The sequence below is a fragment of the Vombatus ursinus genome, unplaced genomic scaffold, assembly GCF_900497805.2.
Source record: "Vombatus ursinus unplaced genomic scaffold, bare-nosed wombat genome assembly UNPS02014799.1, whole genome shotgun sequence".
Classification (NCBI taxonomy): Eukaryota; Metazoa; Chordata; class Mammalia; order Diprotodontia; family Vombatidae; genus Vombatus; species Vombatus ursinus.
In genome coordinates, this window is record NW_020954577.1 from 43,511,884 (window position 1) to 43,525,930 (window position 14,047).

The window sequence follows — 14,047 nt, forward strand, 5'->3', positions numbered from 1 at the left end:
AGGGAAAAGACAGTTCCTGCCCTCAAGGAGCTTACAATCTACTAGGGGGATAACACACAAACAAATGTATACAAAGGAAGCTACATACAGGATAAATAGGATTAATTAACAGAGGGAAGGTGCTGGAATTAAGAGAGATTGGCAAAGGCTTCCGGTAGAAGACAGGGCTTTAGTTGAGACTGAAATGAAGCCAGGGAAGTCAGTGGTCAGAGTGGAGGGGGAGGGTGTTCCAGGCGTGGGGGATAATCAAAGAAAATGCCTGGAGCACAGAGATGGAGGGTCTTGTCTGTGGAGCTGTCAGGAGGCTCATGTCATTAAATCGAACAGTACATGCAGGAGAGTATGGTGTAAGAGGATTGGAATGGTAGGAAGGGGCTAGGCTATGAAGGGCTTTGAATGCCAAGCAGAGCATTTTGTGTTTGCTCCTGGGAGCCCTACGGAGCCACTGGAGTTTATTAGGGGTGGGGGGTGGGGGTGGTAAGTGACTTGGTCAGGCCTGAGCTTTAGGAAAATCACTTGAGTGGCTGAATTGAGAATAGATTGGACTGGGAGAGACTTGAGGTAGGCAGACCCACCAGCAGGGTAGTTCAGCTCCTTATTTTACACACTGATTTCCAGACACACTTCTTCATGATCATAATGCCAGGAACCAGGTCTGTACGTCCCCCACTACACTCCAGATAAAAGACCAACACATACACATACGTTGTTTCTCTTGTCTAATTTTATTCAAATCATTAACTACAAGATAAGCCGTCTCTTGTCTCTCCTGCTAAAATGGCAGCCTAGTCCAGGGGGGACATTATAGTATATAAACATTGTAATTAGTCAACAGTAGATGACAGAAAAAAAAATCACGTTAAATGAGAAATTTATGCTCCAATGTTCATTTTTGCATCATGAGGATGCAAATGTAGATTTCATGAATATTATGTGCAGACTTAAAAAAACAACTCATTTTTGTTGTTGTTTAAACAAAAACAAATACAAGTCGAGTCATCATTGCATAGCTAGTGAGCGTCTATAAAATTTAGAGGCCTGTTGGTAAACGTACCTTAACCATTCTGACATAATGGAAACATAAGACAGAAATAAGATGCTAAAATGAAAACATAGAAGTGATAAGCATAAAAAGGGAAATTCTTGATATCAGTTGTTGGATATTCAAAGCCTACAATGAATGACAGCACAGACACTGCTTTGGATAAGACTGTCCTATCAACATTCCTCAATAATATTATGAATACGTTTTAACTAAACCCCACTATAAAGCCACAAACCCAATATGTCAATTTGTCTGGCCAATCACCTGTGGATAACCTAGTTTCTAAGCAACTCACTGACCGCAGGAACACTGTTTCACCTAACATTGTGTTTTGAATAGAATCAATTAGTGTTAGGTGGACCATGCCTGCATAATTTTTGTCTTAAGGAAAAGAAACAGATTAAAGAAAATCCCAATACTTTTACATCTTTCAGTCCTTAAGCTTTTGATGCAGTTGTAGCCCAGGTCCATGAAAAACAGACATACAATCCCAATATAGCCGATATACCTAGAAGAGAGCCATATAGGCCTTACTATGACAAACTATGTATCTAAAGGGCCTAATTCTGTGCAGTCATTTATCAGATAAAACTCCTAGAGAAAGGTAGAATTAGGCTCTTTGATGGGATCGAAATAATCCACTCCCAGGAACGACTGTGAAGGTATTTTAGGATGTTGGTGAAGAGCTCCTCTTTTTGTTTTTATCCATTATCTTCTGACCACAATAAATCACTGGCATTTTGGAGCTCATAAACGGGAATGTTGTACAACACTGGACATGTCGATCGAAGGCATTAAAGCACTTCGTGTAGAGATAATTTTCAGTACTCAAGATATGAAAGAGAAAAGAATGCATTGGTCATTGCTACGTCGATGAACAAACTTGGTGCAAACAAGAAAACTTCTGATTTCAGCTTTACAGTTAGTCAGAGCTAGGAAAACGAACACTAAATAATATGCGACCACATCCTTTAGTTTGCTCTGCAGCCTTCACAAAAACACACAATGATTATTTCAAAGCAAACCAACCCACAAAAACAAGAGAGAGAGCTAAGTGGAAGATAACAGTTCATAGAACCTCCCAAACAAGGGGACTCTTGTAGGTAACAGGATAATTTTCCAAAATGGTGGTCTCATCCAAGAGAGCCATGAGTCAATAGAATAAAAGCTCTTTGAGGTCAAAAACGAATTCTTTTTTTTATATGTATATGTTTTTGTTCCCAGCACTTAGCACAGCGCCTAGCATACAGGAGGCACTTACTAAATCCTTGTCAAAAGAATGGATGAAACCTAGTATAGCCATGTTATTGGTAAATGGCTGAAACAAAACCAACCATTGTAAGTATATGATAAGGAACAGTCTTGGAGATTAAGGAAAATCTATTCTAACCTTCATTTTAGTTGCTTCCATATAGCTGATGATCCTTATTTAATTTCGTGACCAAGGCTTTAACTTTTGAGCCCTAGGTGGGGCCTACTCTCTCCTTCCTATCTAAAATAAGTGTCTGTGGAAAGAGTGCTGGCATTGGAGTTAGGAGAGCTGGGTTAAAACCCCAGTTGTGACATCTACTAACTGTGACTTCCCCTCTCTGAACCTCTGTTTCCTCATCTGTAAAATGGAGACAACAATATTTGTACCACCAAGCTCAAAGAGCTTCATAAGCATTAAAACATGATATAAATGTGAGTTATCAGTATTATTTGTCAAGTAGCCACGCCCTTCCAAAGGGAGGGAAGATAAACATTGTCTAATCAGGTCCTGTCTTATGGTGATGGAAGCAGATCCATATCTGGGGGTTAAGCCAAAACAAAACAGCAAGATTCAGAGCAAAACAGGAATGTGGTACAGAAGACTAGGATGAAAGAACATTCTTGGGGCTGTTAATCTTGGATGGAAAAAGGAAAACAAAACTAATAATAAATATCTACCCTACTAAGTAATTTGAGAGTTTTAAAAAAATCTATAGACTAAAACAGATCAGTGCCATGTTGAATTCCAATCATTTGCCATAATAGGTCCACATAAAAAGTTCTTTCATTCACATAAATATTTTTCATTATTCCTCTTTTTAAAAATAGCTTTAACATGCTCCTAGGGCCACCAAAGATGTAGGTGAGAGCTATCTATGCAGAGTCTAACTGTTGGGGGACAGAAGCAAGGTCATGTCCTAGCTGGACGATGCCCAACTCATCTCTCAACCATTCCAAAACTCCTCTGAACTGTTAATGGGAATCTTTTATGATTGTGATTGTGAAGTATAAGAACATAATTCCTATGGTTAGGAGTCTTAAGAATTCTTTAAAGAGGGAATGGTTGCTTAATACCCAGGACCCTTGCTTTACCCCACCCTCCAAGAGAACTCCTCCCAGACAACTGTCCTAGAGAAGGTGTCCACATTGTACCAGCAGCAGTGACGATATTTTCATGATTCTGTTGCCCTCGCTTTTCCAGACTTTGGAGGCTTGTGAGGCATTTTTAAGATGGACACTAAGCAATTTGGTTTTAAAGGGACAGTAGCATTTCCTAATGAGCATCTGAAGAACAGCATCTCTATAGCAAGGCCCCAGATGTTCTTGATTGGGAGATTTCTGCTCAGTGGGATTTGGGTTCTGGGGCCTTCCTGAGTGTTGGCTACATGTCTCTCCCTAGGAGGTCAATCTCATCGAGGAGGAAGTCCATGTCCTCACGGCTCACTTGGGGGCTGATCACCACCTGGCGGAAGAAGTTGACTTTGCCCTGATGGGGTTGGTAGCCCAGCATCATGCTGCCCTTCTTCATCATCCTCTCTTTAATGGCGGGGGCAACCTGAAGAAGCAAAGAGGGAGAACACAGTAAAGCAAACAGGTTATATAGCTAGAGACTTCTCATTATTGGACCAGCATTTTTGGAGTGCCTACTCTAGGTAGACCACTGTCCTCCATGCTTTCTGGGCATTGAAAAAAAAACAAGAAAGACACAATCTCTACTTTTTGGTTGCTTCTATACCTACAAAATCATACTTTGGGAGGAATCCTTTAAATAAATGCTGGGTATTTTTAGAAGTCACCTTCATAAATTTAAGATGGAGGAGGTGTGGCTAGACAACAGTTCCTATGAAAATGATCTGGGCGTTTTAGGGGAGTCAACATGAGCCAACAGTGTGAAATGATGTGGGGGGGGAGGAAGTTAAGGCAATCTCAGGCTACACTGAGATATGTGGTGTCCAGGAGCTGGTAGGTGATAATCTCGCTGTTCTCAGCCTCAATCAGACCACATCTGGAGCATTTTTTTTCTCTTCTGGGTACCATATTTTAGGAAGGACAGTGACAAGCTATAGAATGTCCAAAGCAAGTGACCTGAATGGTAAAGAGGTTTAAGATCATGCCACATTACGATCAGTCAAAAGAACGGGGGATATCAACCTGGAGAAGGATGAATGGTGAAGGAAACACATTTAATAATGATATGGTACTTTAACGTTGCCAAAGCACATTAACTCATTTGATCCTTGCAACAATCCTGAAGTAGGTGTTATAATTATCCCCACTTTACAGATGAGGAGATTGGGGCAGAGAGCAGTTTAAGTGACTTGTTCAAGGTCTCATAGCTAGTAAAGATCAGACGCAGGATACGAACTCAGGTCTTCCTGATTCTAACCTCTTCTCTCTTCTCACTGTGCCATCTGGATGCTGAAGCACTGCATGTGTGCTAGGAACCATGTTGAATGTTGAGGATACAAATACAGACAAGCAAGACAGGTCCTGCCCTCAAAGAGCTTATGTGCTTACATTCTAATATGGGAACACTATACATTTCATATGTATGGAGAGAGCCAGAGACAGAGACAGGGAGGGAGGGACCCAGGAAGGGTCAACAAGTGTTGATACCTACCATGTTTCAAGCATTGTGCTGAATGCAAAAAAACGTGGTTCCTGCCCTCAAGAAGCTCATATTCTAATGAGGGGGATATCATATAAGTATATATGTGTTTATAAAATATAAACAATAGACATGGAAAGTAATTCTGAAGGTATTTTGGCAGTGTTATTTAGATCAATGTGCCTAAAACAGCAAGGAGGAGTAGGTGATGGCAGTCAGCTATGGATTAGCTTGGTGGGTCTGAGTCCTCTTTAATTTGGTAAATGTTCACCAATCAGAAGCCCAGGGCCCTATAGTGGAAGACTGGATTGCCAGTTGGAGGTAGAGGCCAGAGTGTATGAGGATGGCCACATGAATGGGGTCTGAAGAGAAGAAAGACTTAGGAGAGGCAGGATTGCTATCTGAAAGTATCTAAAGAGCTGCAATGCAGAAGTGAAGACCTTTTACTTACTTTCCAAGCAGGAAAAACATGGCAGCCAATATCCATTTAGGACATAAATTTGTAAAATCTTTTGGAGAAAGATAATGTAAGATTATGAGCAATAAAAAGCAGTGGAGACTAAATCTACTATAAAGAAAGCTTGGCAAGAGGCCCAACTAGAGAGCATTTAAGGATAAAATGGAAGGAAAACAAAGAGAAGAAAAATGGAAAACATCTTCAAAGATTTTTATAACTTAGTCTTTTCGCTATCAATAACAGTTGAACTACCATATTTGGACTCTAATGCTGAAGTCCTGGGTATGCTTACAGAGAAAGTAGATAAGGCATTGAAAAGAAGAACAAAGATAGCAAAAGTATCTAAACTAAAGAAAATGTATAGAGGAGGAAATGTGAGAATAATGATGGATCAGTTTTCAAGGCTTCTTTAACTGGGGAAGATGCCAAAGGTAGGAAATCTAAGGTTTTATTACTACCAAAAAAATCAATGACTACCAACCTATAGGCTGACTTTCCCATCTCTATAAAATTTATATGAGAATAATCTACACAAAGATTAAGAACATCCTTACTTAGATATCCAAAGGGAACAGGCAGATCTATGCAAGAAATATTCCACAATAGGCCAAATTGAAAGGGGTAAAGAATATGTGACCCTGCTATGCTTATTATTTGGTGACTATAAAAACACATTTTGTTCAGCATAGTAAACTGTTTCTGTAAACACTCTCCTCTAACAATGATATCCCACTCATGTCTAATAATTATGCAAGTTTCTTTGAAAGGCACAACAGACATGTCCTTGTTCAACAACCCTCTGACTATTAGACAAAGCATAAAACAAAGACATGCACGCTCACCAAAGCATATCCTCATCAAAGATGATAACCATGATCACGGAAGTGATCCAAGGTTGAGTCCTACTTGAATAGCAATTCCCTATCGATAACAGCAAGGTCTTCCAGCCCTCCTGGATGAGATCTATAACCATTCAAATGAGTTTGGTCTAACTATCCATCCGGGAAAAACCAATTGGATGAAGAATGGTTATTGTCTAGACATTGATATATAATTGGATAGAGAGGGTGCTCACAACGTTGAGATTACAGATACATTGAAGTTAAATGTATGCACACACACACACACACACACACACACACACACACACACACAAATGCTGTGAGTAAGCTTCCAAGTTACTGACTAGGAGACATCCCCAGTTGGTAAGTGAATGGAACAGAGTCACCATTTGGGACAAGCTCCCTTGGTCTATATTAATTTATATCATATTCCATAAAGCAAGAGACACCACAATGAAAATTGGGGTTACAGAAAGTGAAGAGTGAAACAAGCAAATTTCTTTGGTGTTACTATTTCTGCCAGGCACCCACATTATAAAGGTCTCACCAGACAATCACCAGGCCATTCATTCAGATGCAAGTGTTTCATGGTGACATGCTATTCTTAACAAACTGCTGTGCCCTTCAAAGCTCTGAGCCCATATCACTGTTACGGATGCTGTAACTGTCCCTGACTTACTGTCAATTTTGCATTCAAAGCAGGCATATTCTTGGCTCCAGCCTAATTTGCTTCTGCCTATTCCTGTTTGTATTTTCTATGAGCCTACCTTCTCAGAAAGTGCTGGGTTGTTTTTGTTTTTTTTTTACCTTATTCCAAGAGCCTCAGCATTTTAATTACAGTCCACAATATGTCCACTCTATTAAATGAGTTCATTATCATAATGAATAGTGTCAGTTATAATTTTTCTTGTAAACAAAAAAGCAAGATCCCATCTGAGAGCTGAAACAAAAAAAACAAAAGAGAGAGGCAGAGATAGGCAGAGAGAAAAAGAGATGGTGAGAGAGAAAGAGAGAGAGAGAGAAGAGAGAGGGAAAGAAAAAGAGAAAGAGAGAAAAAAAGGAAGAGAAAGAGGGACAGAGAGAGGGAGAGAAGAGAGAGAGAGAGGGAAAGAGAAAGGAGAGAGGGAGAGGTAAAGGCGACACTGGTATCATGGGAATTAGATATTTCAATAAAAGGGGACAGTATCATAGATGGATGGATGAGTAGATAGCCGGACAGACAAGTGGAATATTTATTAAGCAATTATCATATGCCAGGTACTGTGCTAAGTATTAAGAATACAAATACAAACATGTAAGGCAGTCCCTCCCCTCTAGCCTTTCCGGTCTCCAATGCATCCTACATACAGCTGTCTGATCATCCCACTTCCCCATTCACAGCAGCCTTTACACAATGGAGTGGTTTCCTAGTACCTCTTCTCTATCAGCGCAAGTGGATAGAGAGTTAGAGGTTGGAAACGGAACGTGCCTTCAAATTTACTCTGCCATTTACTACCTGTGTGACCTTCGACAAGTCATTTAGCCTATTCTGGCTTTCCTTACTTGTAAAAGGAAGGGATCAGCACAGAGGACTTCTAAGGTCCCTTCAGTATCTAAACCATGAAGTTCTTTAGGCATCTGGAGTTTTATCCATGTGGATATTCCTGTCAACAACAGGAATCAATGATTTTCATCCTGAATCAAAATCTAGGATCCTAATTTTAGAATTGAGTAGTTTGTTAACTGCCCATGTGAACTTGTTCTCTCTGGCCTCAGTTTCCTCATCTGTAAAGTGAGATCATTGGACTAAATAGCCTCTGAGGACCTTTAGGGATCTACTTCTATAGAATTCTGAAATCTCTAGGCATCATGTTAGTGTTTGTTTTAATAACATGGATCACAAACCCTCTGTGGCTTCGTAGACCATCGTCATAAGCTGGTGGATCCCCCCAAATACCTCACATAGTGACCAATCTTCTGGCGATGAGCCTTTGAAACTGATCTAGGCCACCTCTCAGACAGTATATATCCAATTTGTTTCCTGACCTATACTCTTCCAAGCTTGGTAGGATCAACCTACATGGTACTCTATAGGTGCAGAGGCCCTTTGGGAACCTGTATAACTCTTGAAAAATGCAGTCCTATGGACATGTCAGAATTTGAACTCAGGTCTTCTATCCATAGAAGTTCCCAAACTTATTTGGTCTACCTCTCCCTTTTAAAAAAAATTGTTTAGTGCCCCCTCGGAAATTTACTTTCTTTAACCCTTTAATTTTTTTTAAAGTTTGCATCATTTAAAAATTATAATTTTTTAAATGATGCATCTTAAATTTAATAATTTATTATAAATTTGTGGGGTTTTTTCAGCATTGAAGTTTTGATGATGAAATATTGCATATTGTATTGTAAACAAGTCATTATATACACATATTCCTGCTGATGCATGCTGGGATTCCCAACAATGTGGAACATGCTTGCCTGCCAACACTTGTTTCTTAAGACCTGTCAGAGGACTTGGCCATTAATCAGTTATAATTTGCATTTTGTGTGTTTATTTGGAAAATAATGTCCTCACTACGACTTTAACTCTGTTACACAGCAAATGAAACATGTATGAATGGTTTTTCAAAATTTTCTTATCTTCCTTTCTTTCCTTATGCTTTCACCACCCCCCTCCTTATTTTTATTCAATGCCCCCCAATTGCACCACCCCCCTGGACCATTCCAGTGCCCCCAGGGGCAGTAGCACCCACTTTGAGAACCTATGCCCCACATCTAGTCCATTGTTGTCTCAGAAAGTCAAGGAGATATCCATTGTATTTTTAACAAACTTCAGGAAAGGATCCCATTTCTTTTATCCATTTGTTTATTTAATGAAAATTTACTTCCATCCCTCAATTAATTTATAGTGCCTTACTTAACATAGCATCCTGTACCGTAAGCTCTCAATAAATGTTAGTTGAATTGCTATTAAGTTCAGAGCACCATACAGGTGGTAGGAAAGGTTATGATCTAATTAGGAAGATAAACAACACATAAGCAAATTAGGGATAGCTATCCCAGAATCTCAGAGGCTATCTGGCCTAAGCTGATGAAGAATCCCCTCCGTAACAGTGAAAAAGAGGGCATCTGCATAAAGCCTGCCAGGGAGGGAAAAGAATCCATTCCTCAGAGCACCATGCTGAAGAGATGTCCAAGCGTAGATGAAATCTAGTTTCTGCCCTCATGGAGCTTACAGTCAAGCATAGGAAGTTTATAAATATGAGTGAACACATAGGTATGTGGGTCATGGATGTTGCTGAGGGAAGGTAATTGAGGGGGAGGTCAGTGGTCAAAATATTTCATTGAGGAGGGTGAAAAATCATAATCATCACAGTAACAATTGAATTCAATAAACATTTAAAATTTATTTTATTTTGAATTTATGGAATAAGACAAGCCTTTCTATAACATAGTATAATAAAAATATGATTGCAATGAAACTATAAATCTATCATGTACAACTTGCTATTACTTTTGAAATACATACGAAAGTTATCATGTAAATTTCTTTTCTCTTCTTCCTTCCCCTACCACCTTGCCCAAGAGATGGCTACCATTAGACACAAATATATATACATGTGTATGTGTATGCGTGTGTGTAAAATCATTCTATATATACTTCTACTTCTCAGTTCTTTTTCTGAGTGCAGATAGTATCATCCTTCATTAATTTGGACATTTATAACAGTCAAAATGACTTTTATTAAGCACCTGCTAGGAACAAGGTAAGAGGCAGCATTGCTTAATGAGTAGAGTGCTGGCCTTGGAGTCAAGGAGACCTTGGTTTGCATCCTTCAGACTCTTACTAGTTGTGTAACCCTAGACAAGGAAATTCACCTGTCTTGGCCTCCGTTTCCTCATCTATGAAATGATGGGATTGGACTTGAGGGCTTCTAAGTTTCTTTCAAGTTATAAATCCAGGATTTTATCATCAGCATTGCAGGGAGTTTCCATATTGGAAAACAGCTCCCTACACTGATAGAAATCACAGGCAAGGGTGGGGGGAACCCCAGGCACTGGGGATATAAGAGATAAGAATGAGACAGTTCCTACCCACCAAGAGCTTACAGGATGCATGCAGGTGTCCATTTTTTATACAATCAAAAAAGGTGTTGGATACAGCAAAGTTTTTAGACCAAGTAGAGCGTGAGGAAGTTGAATTTCTACTTGCCAATAACAAAGGATCTTTACATGATAATAAATTTAGAGAAAGTCAGGGGCCTTAGAGGTCATCTAGTTCAACCCCCCCACTCCCACCCCCAGTTCATAGATGAAGAAAGTAAGGCTCAGAGAACCTTACAATGGTCCAAACTCACATAGGCAGTAAATAGGGCTTCCCATTCAGAAAACACGAAGGCCAGTTCATGGGTAGACAACTTGGAACATCTTTTTCCCCCCTAATTAAAATGTTTATTTTAGCTGACAACAGTATTAGATCACACTTGTACCAGATTCCACATTCATAGAAGGAAGGCATCTATATGTACAAACAAGACACATACCCCCGAATCTAGCCCTCCACAGAGTGTTTGGAGCCTGAGAAAGCAATTTGGCAGGAATGAGATTGCTTTTCCACCTCGCCAACTACTCTATGCTTGGTTTTCCCTCAAATTGTAAATCAGATTCTTCTTGTGTACTTCAGGGGACAAGTCCCTGCATTTTGAGTGGAGAAAGTTGCTGACACCCCCATGATATGGCTCCATGTCTTCATCTACGCCTCTCCATCGTTTTCTCCAGAGTCATAATTTGTAAAAGTCAGGCTCCGGAAATAGCTGTGTCCCTGTGAAAGCATCCCACCATCTCCCAAGGGCCAAGGGCCAAGTTTTATTTAACTTTTAAAGCTGCTTAAATCTGCAAAAAAAGTCTCTGAGTAAGAAAGAGTCATTGACAATGAGTAAATGGCCGAGCAGTAACCCAATCAACTCACGCTTTTGGGGTAAGACATCATTAAGATGAATATCTAAAAATATAAATAATAAGATAGACTTCCTCCCTCATGGGGTACTTGTGAGAATCATATAACTCCGTATTAGATCTAAAGCTAGAAGGGGACCTTTAAAAGGTCTTTGTGTCCAAGACCTCCATTTTACAGATAAAGAAATTGAGGCCAAGGGAGGATAAGTGGCTTGCCCAATCATTTACTTGTAGTCATTAAGTGAAAAAAGTAGCATTTGAACCCACAGCCCTCTGGCTTCCAATCCAGTGCTTTTTCCATTGCCCCATCTTGCCTCCCAACGTCAGAGGGCCCGAAATCCTAACTTTTGGCCTCCTGACTGTAAGCTCAGCACTTTCTCCATGATTGCACGGCGCCTCCCTTTGTAACCAGAAAGAGCTATAGAAGTGACATTGTACCATCAAGGTTACCGTAGCCCATAAGAGCTGATTGCCCTTAGATTTGTTTCTGATCCCCCTTCCTACTCCCTCAAGTGAACTGGGTCCTCCAAGTTGGCTCTATCTTACCGTGAGGGTTTTAGGAGCATCTCTGAACCTCCTAATCGGTATGATTCCCTGAGACCCTTGGTTCAAACCTTCACCAGCGTGCTTTCCCCCAAAAGCCCGTGATACATTCTCACACAAGTGCGTACCAAGTCTAGGGGAAATGGGCCCAGGCTTAGAGAGAACATATGGCAAAGGGCCAACTCTGTGCATCGGGGTACAAGAAGCTGCTCTTCCTCGGGCACTCGGGAAGCTCCGTTTGAGCATGATCTGGTTTCTTTGCTGGGAACCCAGTCTTTGGGTTGACTCCCAGGTACTCTTTGGCTCCCAATACACTCAAGCTGTCTGGGCAGACGCTATCCCGCAGCTGACCAGGGCATGCAGTGAGAACTCTGAGGGCCAGATGGAAGGTCCATCATCCTCCCAAACCTGTGAACCTCCCATGGGCCTCCTCCTGTCGGGGGGGGGGGGGGAAGGGGAAGGAGACCAGGCCAAAGCGGAAGCCAAAGCCCCTCCTTTCCCTATGTGGAGGAGGTGATGCCACAACTAAGTAGATAAGAAGGCAGATAAAGACTTTGAGAAGCAGATTTGAGGGTGAGTGCATTCTAGGTATGGGGCACAGACTGCTTGAAAGCAGGAAGGTGAGAGATGAAAGGTGGACCCATTTGACTAGACTGCAGAGCCCATAAAGGAAGCAAGGGAGGGACTTGAATGACGATGAAAGAGGCTTTTAAACAGGTGATGACATCATCAGCTGGTGGGGGGTGGGTGTGGCTGCTCCCTCCTCTCATCTCCGCTTTGGGAGGAGTAGATTGTTCGAGCTCGGGGGTTCTGAGCTGCAATGGGGCTAAAGACGATTGGCTGTCCGCATTGTAGCATCAATAGCAAAGCCTGGGAGTTGGGGACCACTGAGCTGCCCAAGAAGGCTCAAACAGGCCTAGAAAACAGAGCTTCTATACTAGCTGGGCCTGAGTGTGGCCACTGCCCTCTACCTGGGTGACCTAAAGAGACCCAGTCTCAAAGAAAGAAAGACAAAAAGAATTTTTAAGGGGAGAGGTGAAGGGAGAATGGTTTGGAGAGTTTATATGGTACAGTGTTATATCCCACACAGGGCCTTGTGCATAGTAGGAGCTTAATGAACATGTGAATAAATGACTGAATTAAAAAGATTCAAACACAGTTAGCACTCTGCTCTAGCACTCAAGATAACCATCTCTCTGTTTATATGACAAACATTGAGCTTTCCTGATGACATCCTTACTTCATATATAAATATATTTCCTGTATTAGTGAATCTCATTTACTGAGCCAGCTACAGCATGCCTCTCTGGTAAAGAGAGGGAGGGACACACAGACCCACAGACACACACACACACACACACACAGAAAGAGACACAGAGAGAGACAGAGACAGAGAGATACACAGAGAGAGGCAGAGACACAGAGAGATAGTGACAGAGAGAGATGGAGATAGAGAGAAAATGAAAGGGAGAGACAGAAATAAAAACAGACAGAAAGGGAAATGTTTCTCAAATATATAGAGAACTTACTGAAATTTAAAAGAATGCAAATCATTACCCAATTGATAAATGGCCAAAGGATATGAACAGTTTTCAGTTGAAGAAATCAAAGCTATCTATAGTCATGAAAAAATCACTATTGATTAGAGAATACAAATGAAAACAACTCTGAGGTACCACCTCACACCTATTGGAGTAGCTAATATGACAAAAAAGGAAAATGATAAATGCTGGAGGGGATTGGGAAAACTGGGACACTAATACACTATTGGTGGAGAAGTGAACTGATCCAACCATTCTAGAAAGCAATTTGGAAGTATGGCTAAAGGGCTATAAAACTGTATATTCTTTGATCCAGCAATACCACTGCTAGGTCTGTATACTGGGGAAAGAGAGAGAGAGAGAGAGAGAGAGAGAGAGAGAAGGAAGAACCTATTGGTACAAAAATATTTCTAGCAGCTCTTTTTATGCTGGCTAAGAATTGGCTGAACAAGCTATGGTATGTTACTGTAATGGAATATTATTGTGCTATAAGAAATGACAAGCAGGATGATTTCAGGAAACCTAGAAAGATGAACTGATACAAAGTGAAGTGAGCAGAACCAGGAGAACATCATACACACTAACAGCAATATTGTACAATGAAGAATTGTGAATGACTTAGCTATTCTCAGCAGTACAATGATCCAAGACACCCAAAGGGCTCATGAAGAAAAGTGCTATCAGCCTCCAAAGAAAGAAGTAATGTTGTCAGAATACAGACTGAAGCATACCATTTTCTTTCTTTCTTCCTTCCTTCCTTCCTTCCTTCCTTCCTTCCTTCCTTTCTTTCTTTCTTTCTTTCTTTCTTTCTTTCTTTCTTTCTTT

At 40.7% G+C, this 14,047-nt stretch overlaps 1 protein-coding gene across 1 annotated transcript in view; it reads right to left on the reverse strand.

Moving 5' to 3' along the window:
• Positions 1–3,677: 3,677 nt before the first annotated feature.
• Positions 3,678–14,047, reverse strand: part of GADL1 (glutamate decarboxylase like 1) — a 166,738-nt gene continuing 156,368 nt past the window's right edge. The window contains exon 14 of the mRNA XM_027872500.1: positions 3,678–3,851. Within this exon, the coding sequence (XP_027728301.1) occupies positions 3,678–3,851 (174 nt within the window). The remainder of the gene's footprint in view (positions 3,852–14,047) is intronic.